At 40.1% G+C, this 19,413-nt stretch overlaps 1 protein-coding gene across 3 annotated transcripts in view; it reads right to left on the minus strand.

Moving 5' to 3' along the window:
• Positions 1 to 19,413, minus strand: part of DYM (dymeclin) — a 385,877-nt gene that overhangs the window by 297,493 nt on the left and 68,971 nt on the right. For all 3 annotated transcript variants that reach the window (XM_068563053.1, XM_068563051.1, XM_068563052.1), the window contains exon 6: positions 8,941 to 9,013. In XM_068563053.1, coding sequence (XP_068419154.1) covers positions 8,941 to 9,013 — 73 coding nt within the window. The remainder of the gene's footprint in view (positions 1 to 8,940; positions 9,014 to 19,413) is intronic.

A 19,413-nucleotide genomic window follows, 5' to 3' on the forward strand; every position in this document is an offset into this window, starting at 1 on the left:
AGCCTCACTTGTAATGAGTGAATGCATATAAAGATCACAATATGATTTCCATTTTTAGCATACAAAAAATTTTATAATATACAATATTGTCAAGGCTCTGTTAAATGTTTTTGGTGGGACTATAAATGATATACTCCCTTTAGGGAACAAGTTTTTACCAAATTTATTATATTTTTATCAAATTTTAAAATGGTCACACTTAACTCCAATTCTAAGACTTAAATAAGGACTATACCTGTATATATGCATTAAGTGAATGTATGTATATGTACTACATCCAGACAACGGAGTATTATTCAGTGCTAAAAAGAAATGAGCTACTAAGCCACGAACACAGAGGAACCTTAAATGCATGTTACTAAGTGAACGAAGCCAACCTAAAAAAGCTACGAACTGTAGGATTCCAACTATATGACACTCTAGAGAAGGTGAAAATATGGAAACAGTAAAAGGATCAGTGGGGTGACCAAGGGTAAAGGGGGTGGGAGGGATGAACAGGCAGAACACACAGGACTTTTGGGGCAGTGAAAGGACACTTAACGATACTGTAATGGTGGATACATGTCATTATGCATTTGTCAAAACCCACGGACTGTACAACACACCAAGAGTGAACCCTAAGGTACACTATGACTTGGGCGATAATGATGTACCAATGTAGGTTCATCCACTGTAACAAATGTACCACTGTGGTGAGAAATGTTGATAGCAGGGGAGGCTATGTGTGGGAGGAAGGGTATGGGAATACTCTGTACTTCCCGCCCAGTTTTGCTGTGAATCTAAAATTGCTCTGAAAAATAAAGCCTTTAATTAAAAAAAAGAAAGAAATAGTGTCATATTATTTAGAAATACATATAAAGGTAAGATAAGCGTAAAGGTTTATATAAACCACCAGAATAGTCAAAAACAAAAAATGACTGTCTCTGGAGAGCAAAGGGATATAGGACAAGGAGATTTGTTCTCATCATAAGCCCTTTGTGCTATTTGATTGTCTTCCCAAACCATGTGCACACATACATTACAATTTAAAATAACTGCATCAGCATCAATGACTAGCTTTAAATATCCAAAGGTAATGCAATCTGGATTGTGCCCAAAAAAGAAATTACTCTGTAAAGAATTAACTTATATAAGTAACACAAAAAATTAAAAAGGAAAAGAAAATCAATTGTTTGACTGTTGGTAGAATTAAAAGTTGTAGCTATTAATATCAAACTACCTCATTCATATTTTGCTACACATGTATTAAAAACAGCAAAAGAAATTAACAAAAGCATCCTGTACCAGTCTTGCTTTCATAAGAGTAAAAATTCTTTGAAGGCAGAGATTCAACATTTTCAGGGCTGAGCTACCTAAGAATCTTGCAAACTGACCTTAGGAAAGTCACTTCCTTTCTCTCTACTTCAGTGCCATTATACACAAAATGAAAATGTATAAAATAAGCTTAATTCTAGTTCTAAAAAATTCAATGATTATACGCCTCTAAATAGTCCACAACTTAACAAGGAAACATGCAAACACAGGCAAAATGACAGTCAGGATTCAGGACTCTGCTTTAGCTGCTGCTAATCTCTCACACCTAATGCCAGGCTAGAACCAGTCCTCCAAAGCAGCCAGAGAAGCTCCTCCAAGCAGCCTGACCCAACAGGAACTGACTTCAGTTCCCACACAAACTATTCAGCCTTGTTCTTTTGAATCTCAGACATGCTGCGTCCTATGACCACTATACTTGTTAATGACCAAGTGCTATTACTTTTTACTGAGAAGTTTAAAATAGGAAAATTGACTCAGAAGCAAATATATTCAGTGTTTTTCTTAAGTACTTAGTATGTATAAAGCAACACAGTTTTATAATCATAAAGCATTTTAAAATTTATAAAAGCATTTTCCAGTGCATTACTTTGGTCTTCAATGCAATCCTAAGCAACAGAGTAGGCAGTGAGAGCACCAGACAGACCTCATCCCAGGATGAGATGCTCCCTCTCAGCTGCAGGCCCCCCTACGGCAGCTCAGGACGTGGTGCATTAAACTAACAACTGGCCTGGCTGTTCCTTCAATGGCTACACGAGTTGATCTCCAAACTCATGCACTTCAATCTCCACACCCAAACTATTAAACAACTGAACCAGATGTGTTCAAATGTCTTTTCCAAGTGACAGTCTATGATCTATGAACCCCAATTTTAAAATGAGAAAACTGAGGCCTGGAGTGACAATGCTGATGAGTGGTAACGCTAGGATTCAAACACTACCTTCTGGATGCAGAATTAGTGGTGTTTTTTCCTAATACATAATGTCTCCTACACTTCTTGGCAATACTGAATAATGCAATTATGAACAATCTGAGCACATAGTTTATAGTATCAATATTTGTGGTACTGGATATATCTCAGTCAGATTTCTTCAATAAACCTGGTAAAGGCTTAACATATTAAAATTTTTTAACCGGGATTTTTTTCCCCAGAGGCACCAGAAATCAATTTTCAAACTAATAAGCTATTGTGAACTTAATTCTGTCTTGGTATTTGAAAATGCTATCATCTTTAATTCAGTGCTTGTAATGTCTTAAACATCTAATTCAACCAGAAAGCTACACCAGATATTTACTTTACAGCACCTAAAACTTAAATGCTGACTTGGGGTTTTAGCTACCCACTCTGCTGAGGCTGGATTTGAGAAGAGTTTGGGTATCAACATGCAGGGCTGTACAAAGACATTTTCCCAACAGTTAGGCCGTTCACTGCCAACGTGGGTCTCTCCAGTTCCTTCACTCTCAAAAACTTGCAGACTTCATAAAGAAACTGTTTATGGCTCTTCAGGTTCTTGAACCACCTACTTCACCATTGCCACCAAAAGTTTTCAATATTCAGATTTTCCAAAGTATAACATCTAAGCCAATACCAACAACTATGGGTCGAATAAATGTGTATTTTCTGTCATTTTATTACATTTCATAAATCCAGTAAAGTTAATTTTACCAATAAGATTCTTAATCAGTTTCATCCCTCCCCAAATACATCCAAAATGGATTTCAGAGAACTAGCTCTAAAATATATATATTATGTTCTTTTATATCTTAATAAAGAGAACCCTAAACCTAATCAAACATTTAGTCCTTTTAACATTCAAGTCTTTACTCCATCAAACCACATAGCTTCTCCAGCCCTAGTCTCCCACAAACCCTCCACTCTAATCAAACGAATGAACTTGTGATTCTCCAAACACATTAGACGCATCCAAGAGGTCCCTATGCAGCTCCTTTCTGCCTCCTTGAAGACCTAGCCGCTGCTCATCACTATAGCTCCCAATGACTGCAGCATGTATCAGTTGTTCCTCTTACTAGGCTATCTTTCTATGCATCTATCCATCTCTAAGTTCTTCCAAAGTCATGCCTTTCTTTGCCCAGGGCCCAGTACCGTAAATACACATAGTTTAGTATATTCATAACATATGTTTTTGTGGATGAACTTAATGAAAAGGTTAATTATTATATTGTGAAGGGATCATCTGGGGGACTACTGAGATACAATGCTGACTGTCCGTCCCTAAACTAAATGGCTCCAGACTAGTCAGCATTTATAGCTAATTAATCTACCATTTCCTTAAATATTGTCAGATGTAATTTCTCAGTGTTTCGGTTTCTAGTAGCCCCTTTCCACTGCTAACGTCTATAAGATACCTAGTGTTTATAATATAATATACCAACTGCAAGGGGCTTTGAGCCACTATATCTGCAATGGAATATGCCTTAGCACACTACTGTGTTTCCATATAGACCAGATAATGAGAAACAAACAAAATATTTAAGCACATTGAATAGGCTGTGCTCCCACGGATTTACTCATTCAACAAATATTTTTTGAGTCTTCCACTTGCCAGGCTAACCTGAGTACTAAGGGGACAGCAGTGAGCAAAACAAATGTTAACGCAGGAAGAGCCCTTGTTTTCATGTAGCTTTCATTCCAATTTCTTTGGGAAATAACAGGTAATATGAAAAGCAGTGATAGGAGCTTTCCTGGTGGCACAGTGGTTAAGAATCTGCCTGCCAATGCAGGGGACACGGGTTCAAGCCCTGGTCCGGGAAGATCCCACGTGCCACAGAGCAACTAAGTCCATGCGCCACAACTACTGAGCCTGCACTCTAGAGCCCACAAGCCACAACTACTGAAGCCCGCACGCCTAGAGCCCATGCTCCGCAACAAGAGAAGCCACCACAATGAGAAGCCCGCACACCACAACGAAGAGTAGCCCCTGCTCGCCGCAACTAGAGAAAGCCCGCGCATAGCGACGAAGACCCAATGTAGCCAAAAATAAATAAGTTAATTAATTAAAAGCAGTGATAAGTATTAGGACAAAAAAATAAAGCATGATAAAAGGACAGAAAATGAGAGGCGTGTTACTTTAGGGTAGTCAGAGCGGCTGTTTCTAAGAAGCAGAACTTTGAGCAGAAGAAAGCTTGAAGGAGGTCAGGACAAGAGCCATGCAGATGTCTGAGGAGAGATATTCAAGGCAGGAGAAGGAAGGTCGAAGGCCTTGAAGACAGCAATGGGTTGGCATGTTCCAAATTAGCAAGGACACCAGCGTTATTGAAGCAGAATGAGTAACATAGACAAGGTCAGCAGATGACATCAGATACCCCTGCACTGAAGCTGCGAAGTTCCACTACACAGACATACACACACTCCTGGAAAAGGCGGTGAAGGCAATCCAGTTTGAATATCGTATCTTTATCAATATATAACTTATGAAAAAACTAAAGTTTCTTAAATTATAGAATTAAAAAATCTTCCCATCAGGGCCAGGCTGAGAATTAAGCCGTCCCAATCCTCCTTACTGAGTTCTCAGGTTGATAAAGGAGAAGACACATAAATGGATCTCAGAGGAAGGGGCTGGAGCCCACAGAAAGGCCCACTCTAAGCAGACCTCTCAGGACGTGTCCAGAGTGAGGGCACAGAGGCAAGGAGTAGGGCCTGTTCTTGACAACGGCATCACTGTAAACAGCTAAGAGCAACAGCTTTGACAAAAACAATAGCAACAAACAGAGACAAAAAGACAAGGAAAGACATCCAGTTCAAGTTCTCAAAATAAACTCTATTTCATAATAAAAAAGCATCATAAGCAGTCCTCAAAATGTAAGTATTAGGCCCATACAAGGTAACTGCTTATGCTGCTAGGGCCCCACCTAAACTCCATCACTGGAAAGAATCACGGGGTCTCATTCAACCCTCACGGTAACACTGAAAGAAGCGAACCAGTGTCACAAATTCTAAGTGTGTGCTTTCAACTCTGGGCTGCCGACCATGTTCCATTACACTCTCCATTAGTGTCTTGAGGGACATCCTTTATCGTAACTTATTCCTCTCTCATTCAACTCCTTGAGATCAAGAAGGTATAACAATTAAAGACAAGGTTTTACTTTTGGAAGACATTTCAATTCTACTGGATCAACCCAATATACACTTAAAAATGTCAAGTCACGAGACGGTGCCTGACTTAATCTTTCTTTTAAATACATATATAAACGCTGAGAGGTGTGGTGTTAAGGAAGGATTCCTGGAAGGTGTGTAACTTGAATCTGTCTTTGAAGACTAACACCTCAGAGAATTAATATTTTATCAAGAAATCCAAACTGAGAAGCAGTATCCACTTACTACTTAAAAGTCCATTTTCATTACAAATGAATTCCTACAAATTCTGGGAGTTTAAACTATCACAGTTGATCCTGTTCTCTTAATGATGAAGTATCAGTTAAAACATATAGATTTCTAAATGTCTGTCTACCTCTGTTCTTGGTAATCATTTGCTTTCAATATTAATAGAATGATTTCATAGTCTCAAACGAAACGTTTAAGCTAGTTTTGCATTACCCGCGATGGCAATTAAAATTAGTTTCGGGCTTCCCTGGTGGCGCAGTGGTTAAGAATCTACCTGCCAATGCAGGGGACACGGGTTCGAGCCCTGGTCCGGGAAGATCCCACATGCCGCAGAGCAACTAAGCCCGTGCGCCACAACTACTGAGCCTGCACTCTAGAGCCCGTGAGCCACAACTACTGAGCCCACGTGCCACAACTACTGAAGCCCGCGCACCTAGAGCCTGTGCTCTGCAACAAGAGAAGCCACCGCAATGAGAAGCCCGTGCACCGCAAGGAAGAGTAGCCCCTGCTCGCCGCAACTAGAGAAGGCCTGCCTGCAGCAACGAAGACCCAATGCAGCCAAAAATAAATAAATAAATAAATAAATTTATTAAAAAAAAAAATTTGTTTCCTCTTGCTGTTCACCCGTAATGCAGCACTGGCATGCCAACGTTAAACTTCAATGTTTATAGTGAGACTGATGATAGTCAGGTGTGTCTAGACCATCCCCAGTTTTCATAGGTTAACATTCCTCCTTAAATTATAAGCTGATCGGTAACACTGCACTATGGTTATAGTAGATGAAACATTTAAAGAGTAGGTTGGTTTCACATGGAAACTGTTACTAAGACAAACCTTCTTGTAGGATGGAGCTCCAAGAACATTAAATCATAAGAAATTGTTTCAGCAGCTGGTTAAAGCTGAGTATACATAACACAAGACATCTGGTTGTCTGTGCATTTTCAGTTCATTTAAAAAGTATAAACACATAAAACACTAAAATGTTTGATTTATTACAACACTACTTCCTCTCCAAGAGTGTTTAAGTGGCTGGTCTATTTATTGTATTCACAGCTTATTTACTATCTAAAGGGATTTACCATTTCCATCCCCCTTAACTTTACCATGACATTTTATCAACAACAACAACAAAAGGCACTCATTCAGGATATATACAAAATTGCTGGTATTTGGTAATAACAAATGTAATAGAGGTAGTGCTACTTTTAAAATTAAATCAGGAACACATGAAGCACCACACATACTGTGATAAGCAAATAGTAGGCAATATATGTGTACCCCTTCCCACATCTGACCATAAGTAACAGAAAGCTAATAGCCACAGTGGCTTAACCAAAATAACTGTTTGCTCTTTTCACATAAGGAGAAATCCAAAGATAAGCCATCTAGGGTTGGTGTAATGGTTCTATAACATTATCAGTATCCCACACTGCTGGGACACTGTTCTTCGGGTGTGGCGCCCATCTTCATAGTTTCAACATGGCCCAAGCACTGCCTCCACATCCAGGAAGGAAGAGAAGGGCCAAGGGCAACGGGCTGAAGGTACATGCTCTGCAAGCTCATGACTTCTGCTTACGTGTAACTGGCTCAAACTGTGTCACAGAGCCATATTTAGTTCCCAAAGTGCCTGAAAACTAAGCTGGGCACACCTTGCCCCCAACAGTATTGGAGAGGAAGGGGAGAAAGGATACCAGGCACGCAAAGAGCTGTGTCTGTCACAAGAGTTCAACTTGCCTGGGACATTTTTCCCATACCCTTCCCTGTCAGTGGTTCCTCAGTTGTCTCAGCCCTACCTTCCAGGCTGCATGTCACCAGACCAAGTCACAACAGGATTTGGTGGCTCTCATTTCTAAATCTATATTACAATTTTGGATGCTGCACTTGTGCAAAACAGAGGCCAGGAGCCTCTTTTCTCACAAATACCTGTCTTTCCTTTTTGGGCCACAGGCAAGTGGCACATTTCCAACGATATCCCCACATAGACTGAGACTCTGTGATGATAAATCTTAAAAATCTACTTTTTTATTTCAAAAAATAATTCCTTTAAAATATGCATTCTCGGGAATTCCCTGGTGGTCCAGTGGTTAGGACTCCGAGCTTCCACCACAGGGGGCATGGATTTGATCCCTGGTCGGGGAACTCAGATCCCACATGCCATGCAGTGTGGCCAAAAATTAAAAAATAAAAAATAAATAAAATAAAATATGCATTCTTGACGGGGGGGTTGAGATCACCCTCAAGAGGGTGAAAATTGGTTCTTAAGGGGTGAAAAATTTCATAGATATTATAATGATGTGTGGCCCTCAAAAAGGCCATAGCACATAAACAGATATTCAGTGTATCTGGGGTATTCAAATTTCATTAGGACTTTGGAGAGGCAATTAAGAAAAAAATTCTAAAGAGGCTCCTCAGAGAGGCAACTAAAAAAAAAAGGTTGAGAGCAACTGCTTTAAAAGTAACAAACATTTTGAATCACATAGAAACTGCATTCAGCTGTAGTGACAGAAATCTAGTTGTAACAGTGTAAACAAATAAGGGTCTAGTTTTCTCACATGAGAATTGCAAGGGCGGGGGTGGGGTAGGGGGAGGAAGTGTAGTAGTTGATGACTTTGGTTCAGCAGCTCAATGACATCAAAGCAGAATTTTCTCTGAGTCTCTTAGTTCCTGTTGCCAAGATGTCCAACACAACTCTAAAGGGACCCTGTCCACATTCCAGAAAGCAGGAAAGTGGGCTCTCACAAACAAAAATATATGTATGCCTCCTAGATGAGTCAGGTCCCCTTAAAGAGCTGCATCCGTAAGTTTCATTTGAGGACTTCCCTCCACATCTCACTGACCACACCTAGCTTCAAGAAAGGCTAGAAATGGAAATCTGACCTCTCCAAAAAAGGCCAGATATATCAATAAAATCAGGAAGCAAGGAAGAAGGGGAGAACAAATAATGGGTGGAAAACTAGCTGCATCTACCACATATATACTAGATTTAACTGTTTCCCTCTCAAACCCTTGTTTACAGAGATTAATTCTGTGCCTATCATATGCTCAGTATTGCTAAAGAGCTTATTTTCCCCTCAACAACATAAAATTCTTGTGTTGATGACAGGTCGTCAGAGTCTAAATATTATTAGGCAGGAGAGACAGAAGAAGCCCATGGATGTACACGGAGGCATACATAAAAGGCATACATGAAAGTACTACACCACAACCCACAAACTCTTCAACATGATCAATTACTATCTTCAATATACAAAGAAGATAAAACTAATCCTGGCTTAGCCAGAACTTACAAGAGTGGAATATCAGTGATTAACTGCATCAAACAGCACAGCAATTCTTCCAAAAGATCTTCTGAGTCAGAACCTGGTAAGACACATAAAAAGTTTTTTAACAAAGTGTAAAATAGAATTCGGTTGTTTAGCTCACAGTTTTTGGGGGATTTTTTTGGCCACACCACGCGGCATGCGGTTCCCCAACCCAGGATCGGACCCGGGCCCCCTGCAGTGGAAGCACAAAGTCTTAACCAGTGGACCGCCAGGGAAGTCCCTAGAATTCAGTTATTTAGAAGTTTAGTTTTGATTCCTAATGAAAATAAGAATAATTATTATTACAGAAACTCGAACACTAATACTGACCTCTGAATAAAATCTATATCATGAAGCAAGTCAGCATCTATTATAATCTTCATCTAGTAGAGGAATTCTGAACACCAGCTATTTGTTCTATCTCTTTGAATGCTTGAAGGTTAACTATGGCTTCTGTAGGCCAATACTTTTCAAGTTTCTTATACCGCACTATGTTTTTTCAAATAAAATGATACTGAAGTCAAATATATAAAATAGATAAAAATTCAAGCTGCTCCAGCTGCTTTGTTTGAATCAGGAATAGAATATCTGCACCTTCTCCCCCGACGAATATCTGACCTAACCCTTGATCTCCTTGATGAACCTCAAAGTGCCTTCTCTGAACCCATGGAGTCCCACCGATCACAAACTGAAACCCGCTAAGAGGCCAACCACCTCTTTACAAAGAGCCAAAGACAAAATGGCTTTCCCAAGTCACACAATAAGTAAGCAGCAAAGGTAGGTTACAAATTACTGTTCCAATAGAAATGCTCCTCTGTCCCAAACTGCTCTAAGCCAAGTGACCTTCTAACTTGCAAAGCCAATCAGGATCTCATGTGGCTCCTGGCTTTGGACATTACTGACACCTACTCCTTCACGAAGTTCTTTCTTCTCTCAGTCCCTATGCCTTCTTTCTAACCTACTACTTTTTCTATTCATTCCCAGTATCCGCTACCTCAGAATACCTGTCAACACTGACATGTTCCCCCAGAATTCCACCACTGGGTTTCTTCTCTTCATTTCTCACTCCCTGCGTTCTCCCTTCATCAACCATCACTTACACGCTGGTGATTCCTAAGTCTATGGTTTTCCTCTCAGCCTCTCCACTGCACGTCATATTTTTATATCTACTTACCTCCTGGCCACCTCCACCTAGATACTTCACTGGTACCTCAACCTCAACACACTAAAAGCTGAACTCCTCTTTCCCAACACTTCAAATCCAGTTCTTTATTCTTTATTGTCCTTTTTGGTGACTACATCAGTAACCCAAGCCCCAAACCCAGATGATTCTCTCCTACTCATCTTTTTATAACCAATCAATCTCTAGGTCCTCTCAATTACACAGTCCTTCCCTCTGATATTTCCTCCTTCTTTAACTCCTTGTCATTCTTTCGTTCATTATGTCATCATTTCAGTTCAGTTAAACAAATTTACTAAATTAAAACTCATTTTGGAACTTCTTTAAACCTTCTTAACTAGTATTCCTACCTCTAATTTTACTCCTCTCCAATCCGAATCCCAGATCGCTATCAGAGGGAGCTAACTAAATTCCATCCTTTCATTCTCCCAGCTTAGATCTTGTCAATTGCTTTAAGCTGATTACTACACATCAGAAAAAACTCAAAGCCCCAAAGTACCGTATGTCAGACCCTTCAAGATACAGGCCCTGAATCCCTTTCTATCTGTATCTCCCACCATTACTCCCTTCGTGATTTATATTCCTGCAATGCCAAGCTGCCTGCTACATGCCGTACCATGCCTCCCACAATTACATTCTCTCTTCCTGGAATGCCCAAAAAACCTGATTTTTTTTTTTTTTTTAAAAGCCCAACTTTATCTACCTGAACCATCCTCAGTCATCATCTCCTCCATAAAATCCAACTCTCTTGCCTCACCCTGAATAAAAATAATCATCTACACAGCATCTATGCCTTGTGCATCTGTCTGTTATTATAAATGTTGGTTGCATTATCTCAGTTTCTGACTACATGTAAAGCTGGCCCCTATTCGACTTTGTCCTTCTTCAAGGTGATGACTGACAAAGAACTTGGCACATAATATACACTCAATACATGTTCACTGAAGTGAACACAGGTGTCTAAGTCCAAACCTAGTGGTTACTTCCAAAGCATCAAAGCACTTGGAATCTCAAAACGAAGTTTAGCAATTCTGTTTTTCTAGACCACAGTATCACTTGGTATCATCAGAAAGTATGAAGAAATTCCTTCCTGCCTCACCAAAAACAGAACTGGCACGGTAGCCCTCTGAGAGGTCAGTGCAAAGCTCGAAGAGATTATTCTTTCACACTGAAGACATGAATCAATGCTAGAGAGAATACACAGTGAGAGTCTAGTTCAATAACCACATTAAATCTCATTCTAGAAGTGGTATGCTTATAGCTCAACTAGTGAAGAAAGTCAGGAGAAGATCTAACTAAATCTCTCTCTGCCAAAGCTGTCCAACAGGATCGCCTTACAATGCAGGGGACGCGGGTTCTATCCTTGGTCAGGGAATTAAGATCCCATATGCCGCGGGACAACTAAAGCCCGTGTGCCACAACTACTGAGCTCTCGCACCTCAACTAGAGCCCACGTGCTGCAAACTACAGAGCCCTCATGCTCTGGAACCCGTGCGCCAGAACTAGAGAAAACCCACATGCCACCACTAGAGAGACGCCCGCACACCACAACAAAGAGCCCATGCACAGCAATGATAAAAGATCCCACGTGCCTCAACGAAGATCCCACGCGCCACAACTAAGACCCGACGCAGCCTAAAATAAATAAATAAATAATAAATCTTAAAAAAAAAAAAAGGCTGTCCAACATAACCCAAACGAGTTAACAACTGATTCCAACAAGTTGGTCTGTTGACATATAATACATACATAATACTTATTTGCTGAACTGTCATTCCTTGGCTTACCCCAGAGAATGTGGTGACCCAGACCCAGCAAGAACATTTAAAATCACTCACTGATTCCCTAAAGAACATTTTAGACCAAATAAGTTGGCCAATTTAATAATATACCCCTGGTTCAGCCAAGCAGCCAGCACAAGGTTTTTTGTTTTAATACTTATTTATTTGGCTGCGTCAGGTCTTAGCTGCGGCATGTGGGATCTTTCGTTGTGATGCGCAGGCTTTTCTCTAGTTGTGGCACATGGGCTTCTCTCTAGTTGTGGCACGTGGGCTCCAGAGCACAAGGGCTCTGTAGTTGCGGCATGTGGGCTCTCTAGTTGTGGCACGCAGGCTCAGTAGTTGCGGTGCGCGGGCTTTACATACTCAGTAGATCCCGCAGTATGTGGGATCTTAGTTCCCGACCAAGCATCGAACCTGCGTCCCCTGTACTGCAAGACGGATTCTTAATCACTGGACCACCAGGGAAGTCCCCAGCACAAGTTTTTTAATTACAGAAGGTGAGGGAACAAGTACTCAGGACACACAGATGGTGCTTGATTGGATTTTTTTCCTTCCGGGGTGTAAACACATCTAATTTTCAAATCTTAAAATGGTGACAAGGATCCTCTCTTTGGTTCCATGTGCCATCCACATCATGACCTCAGCCAAGTTTACAGCTGGTTAATTAAGGAGTACATACACAGCTTCGTTACCAATGTAATACAATACTAATGAAAATAATGATAAATCCATTTCATACAAGTAAAGAGTAGCATTTCAAGGCCAAAGTTCTAACAAAACTAAAGGCAAGAATAAGCAAATTCCAGGTGAAATCTCTGACAACTTCCATTTACTAAAGCAAAAACATTCTTGCATAATACTATATCCTTATTTCTGGGGCTAATCTAGAAGCAAATAATTTCACAGCAAGTGAAGAGTGACTGCTTATCAGGTTTTACATTAAGCAAGTCACTCATATTGCATTAGTTTCCAAGCAGCATTTATATCACTTAGCTTTCATGTGAGGCCAAATATCTTCCTTAGTTTCAATAAAAACAAGTAAATATAAAACTCACCTGCCAAAAATGATAGTAACACATTCATGCATTTCTCACAGGAAAGAGAATCTTAAAAGTCCTTGAAATTTGCAGGTTCATGACAAAGTAAATTGATGTTCTTTGAGTAAAGAAATTTGCAGAGATTCAGCGTGTTTACTGTGTTGTGAACTTTTACAACCTAGAGCTGTTTTTTTAATCTTTCTTAAAGTGTTTTAAACTGCCTCTATATCTCCAGTTAAATATTTTAATATTTTAAATCATGAGCATTCCATTCTCTCTAGCTCACATTAATCCTAACAATAACTCTTCAGGATCAGGTATGATCATCATCATTTTACAGATGAGGAAATCAAGGCTCAGAGAGGTTAGTTTACTTAGAGTAAGTGGCAGAATTCAGATTTAACCCAAATTCAGACTTCCAAAGGAGAAAAAGAAACCAACCTTACAAATTACTTTTAAAGACCTGTTTCTATACAAAGCTGGAAAAAAATCCAGTCAACCAATCCATGTTTCACTGAAGACCCTAAATACAAATCCCTGGTAAGTGAGTACTCTGAGCTGTGTTAGGGGACAGGTCGGAAATACCACATATTACTTTACACGTCAAGGTGACAGCCTACACATTCATCAACACATACTCAAGTTCTTGACTTAAATATCCAATTTACAAATAATCTCAAACAACTAATAAATACAAACTCTTATTACGAATAGTTTGCAGACCAAGGTCACTGAAATCCCACCCCTGTCCCTGAGGTTCTCCCATTTTAAAGCCCAAATGCTACTTCCCGGGTCCCTATTAGCATCAGCAGAGGAAGGTGCAAAGAAAGAGAAAGAAAGACAAGATTATGGTCCCTCACAGCTCTAATAAATCTACACCTGAAACTAAGCTGTGGCCAGTCCCTGTTAGTGCTTTCTGTTCGGCACCCATTCAGAATCACGGACTAAGATTCAACTCTCTTATTTTGGCCTTAGGGAGACAACCAGAGATAATAAAATACTGTCATAACCAAACGCCTTCCATCAGAGTTGGGGGGAGGAGGGGTGGGGAAGAGAGAGAGAAAAGAAAAATTTTTAAAGCACTTATTCGAGGAAGGGGAAATAACAGCACTGACGGAAAACAAAGAAGCAGCCAGAAGAAAAGAAACATATGGGTCAATTAAATCAGGTTACACGTAGTTATTAGAAGGAATATTAAAAGACAGAGAGCTAATCATTGTTTTCCCTGCATTCAGAAAGTCAAACTGTCAGTTTCTCAATGCTGCCCAATACTGTGCTAATACAGGTACTTAGAACTTAAGAATTAACAGAGCTACACTGCAAAGAGTGCCTGAAAGTTCAGAGCAAAAGACTTCCTTAAGATGAAGACACATAGCTAGATTATACTTACTATAAACTTCTACTCAGAAAAAACATGACAGAGTCTACGTTACTGTCTATTTTAACTGTGAAGCTAATACTGGAATTATTCTAAAGTATTAAAAATCATATTTAAACTTCTAATTAGCAAAATCAAATATGCCTCCATAAATTAATTAAGGAAAAGCAAATGGATTCACTCTTTTCTAAAAATAAAACCGGTCTACATTTCCGTGCATTACAATATTTATAAACCTGTGTCACACAACCATTCCAATAAAATCTGCAATAATTTTGGTAGACTGCTATTACTGCAGTCGAACAGAAACGTTTCTAATTACCCTAAAGGATAATATACTCTTTGAGGTTTCATTATAAAATGTGCCAATTAGTAAAATTTAATTCATTTTGTTCCACTGATTATATAAAAGAAAGAAGGGGAGAGAAAGAAATATCGCGAATCCCACTATCACCTATTAAATAACCAAAGAACAAGTCAGGAGTCCCTAGAAGCACTTTATTCTTCTGCAAAGTCACATTACAGATCTTATACGCTAAATATTTTTAAAGAATAAATCTGCGCTTTCTTTTTTCTCTGAGTCACACTGTTCAACTATCGTGGAGTTTTTTGGGGGGGTTTTGCATTACTTATCTATAACTAATGAGATTAAACTATTAAGTTTTATATTAAGACAAAAATAAAACCAAAATCACTCACCTCCCCCCACAATACAATTTCTGGTTCACCTGTTGAGCGACAGCGGCCCCAGGCCCTAGGGACCAGCTCAAGCGGAGGCAAGAGCAGTAAAGCCCTGCCATCGTGGGAGCCAAAGCACCTCGGCCATCAGAAAAAATCAAAGCTACTTTCAAAGGACAGAGATTTACCTACACTGCATTTAGTAAAACAAATACAACACGGATTTGGAAGGTAATTCCAAACAGTTTCGAAAAGGTTTTAAGCCAGAGGGGAATGAAAAGGAAATTGGTTGTGCTGAAGAGGTGTGATTAAGGACTTTTTTTCCATAAATTTCCATCTCATATAATTTTTTTCTTCTGTTTGTTTTGGTCTCTCACAAATTATAAGTTTTCTCACCTGTATGGGATCCCTGACTCCCCATCTACCAGCCAGAGGGAGACAAACAGCACAGCCTGCCATGCGGTGGTTCCCACAGGTGGGTTGTGAGCTGCTTCATTGAGGGGCACCTAAATGTCAGTTTCTATAAGTCTTTCCCTGTTTTGGGTTCATTTTCTCCAGAAGAGTATCCCCACTCGTCTTCTGGCAGAAAAGAAAGTGGGGTGGGTAAAACCCCAGTGCTAGCATTCTAGAAGCCAAGTCAAGATGCCTCACTCTTCCATTTTGTAGCTTTTTCTCTTAACCCTGTTCTCGGTACACCACTGCCTCCACTCTGCCCAAGAGCTCACAAAGGGAGGCCCCATTGGTCCAGCCTCTACAGAGAGCAGATTTTAGTACTAAACTGGGGAGGGGGTGGTCCCATGACTGTACATGACAGGGGAGAGATCTTTCCATCAATCCCCCTGGTTGTCTGCCTTCAGAGACACCTGGCACTTCCAATTCCTAAGCATCTCCAGGGTTCTGCGGCAAGAACTGACTTTTCTCTGAAGTTCTCCAACCCTGAAGGCATTGAGCTCCCAGCTTCCACTGGTCAGTTTAGCTCAGCATCACTCAGTTTTCCAACTTGCAAAATGTTACTAATATTGTGGGGACTTCCCGGGCGGTCCGGTGGTTCAGACTTTGCCTTCCAACGCAGGGGGTGCAGGTTTGATCCCTGATCGGGGAGCTAAGATCCCACATGCCTCGCGGCCAAAAAAACAAAACATAAAACAGAAGCAGTATTGTAACAAATTCAATAGACTTAAAAAGAAAAAAACCCAAAAAACATTGTGCCCCCCTCTCTCTCTCTTTAACCTAATAAATTCATAACTTATTAAAAATCCCTTTACTGATCTTTTATCGGGCTTTCAGGAGAAAGCAAAGATGATCATCTATGTTTAACCTACTATGCTTGAGAGCAAGTCCTACAAAATAAATGATTTTTAAAAATAAATATGTATTGAACTATTCTGCACCAAGGAAACGTAGTCAAGCAAGCCTTTTACCTGGACTTGACAAGTGCCTAGTCTCTTTCTACTCTGCACAAAGCTGTGCTAACTGGTTCCCAGGCTCCTCAGGCCCACACCTCTTGCTCTGCCCAGCTCTCGGCAGGTGCAGTTCCTCCTCCTCCTCCCCCTCCTCCTCGGCGCCCCGACACCTGCCCGCTCAGGGACACAGGCGGCACGTTCTTCCAGAGCAAACCTGTGTTCCCTCTCTGTGCTCCAGATCCTAGTGCCTCTTACTTCCCTGGACCTTTTTACAGCTTCTCGCCCCCCACCTTTTTATTATTTTTTTGCTTTTATCTTCAGTCTCTCAATCTCCTAAGGTTATCTTCCCTCATTTAAAAAATTAAAAATATTTGTAAAGAAACTATAATTGGCAGCAGTATTGTGGACTAGTTACTCCAAAGGGCCCTCCTGTACAAAACAACGAGTTCTTGGTTAAAATACACTCTTTAGTGCACTGATGGGCTTCCACAAAGTAAAGGAAATCTCCAAGGACCCCAGCACCATAACCAAAAAGAACCACTGCTACAAGCAAACAAACCGTGGCTTGAATCCAGAGTAAAACACTGAGGAATAAGCAAACTCTAAGGGTAGGGTGTCCCTGAGGATGAAGCCAGCTACTGGGAGACTAAGTCTTCAGATTTGCCACTGGGAAGCTGAACCTGAGAGCCACATGAAGCCGAGAACTGCTGAAGGAGACTGAAGTGGCCTATGGTGCAGCCCCTGGATCCCTTTAGAAGCAAATGCAAATCCTACCCTTATTTGGGGCCTCAGGTTAAGATCAAACAAATAAAAGCTCACAGTCAGCACCATCAAAGACATAACGAAACAAGCTACCATAAGTGTTTGCAGAAGCCAGCAACAGATTTAGGCCCCTAAGGACTTAAAAGATTGGCTTTATGTATAAAAAATGTAAAATAAATATCAGTTATTATGTCAGCAAAAATAGGACATAATACCAAGACAGAGGAAAGGAAAACTTGCATTGAAGGCAAAGGGAGAATGCAAACAATTTTGTAGTACTTCACAGTTTTGCCTAGGGCTGGCTTTGTCCCCTTGACTATTCTCGAAGGCATGGAATAGTGGAAAGAGCTATGTTTGCATAATGATACAAATTCTCTCTGGCAAACAATCTACTACCACATCATACATAGCCTACAGGGAAATGTTCAAATATGAAATCCTCACAAATTTCAATTACAAACTGAGAGCGGACTAAGAGTCATACTACCCTCATAAAGATGGCTTCACTGAATATGGCAGCAATATCCATCTGATCATAGCAGTATTACAGTGAGTTGGGATAAACAAAAAATTCAGTATGCTGCAATAACCCAACAATCCTAAAATGCCTCAGTTGATTTGCTCAATTGTTTGCAGATGCTCCTCTACTTTTGTCAATTCAACCTTCAAACAACCCTTACCACTGTATCTTACCTACCCCTGAACAGTCTTTTACACACCTAAGTCAGATATTCATATATTGGCTAACAAATGGATGTTTTCAGAGTGAGGTTCCATTTTTTCCCATTCAACAGTATCTGTGCAATCATTTAATTTTATCACACTTTTACAAACTGTAAAAAGACATTGACAGAAAATATAAAAAAGAACTTATACTAGTAATAAGAAGTAGAAATCTCAAACTAACAACCTAAGGCTAAGATGAAAATAATTACACATGCCAAAAACAGCAAGTCTTTAACCTTAAGGAGATGTTCACTGGACTTAAGCTGGTGGACAAACAGCAGCTCAGCTGCAAATGAAAAGAACAGAAGAGCATGTATAAAATCCTGAATTGCCAACTGGATAAAGGAACAGGACAGTCTGTCAGCACACTAAATCACCAATTACCAAACCTCACAGACAGCTCTTTCAGTGAGACAACCATCTTGATAAAGTGGCCGTGGTTGAAGAGTGTCGTTTTTGTCCTGCCTCTACATGAAGCTACCTGGGATGTACAACAAAACCATGCTTCTCAAGCCTGGATGTGAGTGGGGAGTGCAGGTACAGAGAGGGTACTGTGGGAAGATGTTTGGCCCCCAAATAAGCACAGTGTATCTCTCAAGTGCATCAATTTGCTCAATGGTAACTAATGGAAAAAAATGATTTTATATTAAAATAAAAATGATATTGTGTTAAATAAAGCACAATATTTGCCTAATTTTTGTGACATAATGCAAAACAAAGTATTGGGTTTGCAGGTGCTGGTTGGACTATGCTCTCAGGCCCAACAGGGAAAAACATTCACTCCATTCTTGCTGACAGAACTTCCTGGAAAGGAATGCAACTTACTAAGCAGAACTATGTTTTGGCACTATTGGTGCCACAAAAACAAAGCCTAGCATTAACAAAACTAACACATACAAGATACAATCCTGATTAAAAGCTCTAACCATTTAAACATCAGTATATATTTAACAAATATAGAAGGCTGATTCTCAAGGTAGTAAATTAAACATATTCAATGTATAAAGCTCTAGGTGGGCAAGAAAGCCTGATGAAGGCAGAGGTGTGTTTTGAAAAATGAACCCAGGAAACTCAGAAACAACAGTGCCTTTGCCTTGAGAAAGAGAGAAACGAGCATGAATGGTAGGTGCAAAACCACATTCCCCGTATTTTAGCTGTTAATAATCCCATTATGCCCTTTTATTTTCCAGGTTGTAACTTTTAATGCTAAGAAATGAAACACCAGAGAGCCTCCCATCAAGCCCCTTAGATAGCCTCAACCACCAGAGGGCAGACAGCAGAAGCAAGAAAAACTACAATCCTGCAGCCTGTGGAACAAAAACCACATTCACAGAAAGACAGACAAGATGAAAAGGCAGAGGGCTATATACCAGATGAAGGAAAAAGATAAAACCCCAGAAAAACAACTAAATGAAGTGGAGATAGGCAACCTTCCAGAAAAAGAATTCAGAATAACGATAGTGAAGATGATCCAGGACCTCGGAAAAAGAAAGGAGGCAAAGATCGAGAAGAT

The sequence above is a fragment of the Eschrichtius robustus genome, chromosome 14 (assembly GCF_028021215.1).
Source record: "Eschrichtius robustus isolate mEscRob2 chromosome 14, mEscRob2.pri, whole genome shotgun sequence".
Classification (NCBI taxonomy): domain Eukaryota; kingdom Metazoa; phylum Chordata; class Mammalia; order Artiodactyla; family Eschrichtiidae; genus Eschrichtius; species Eschrichtius robustus.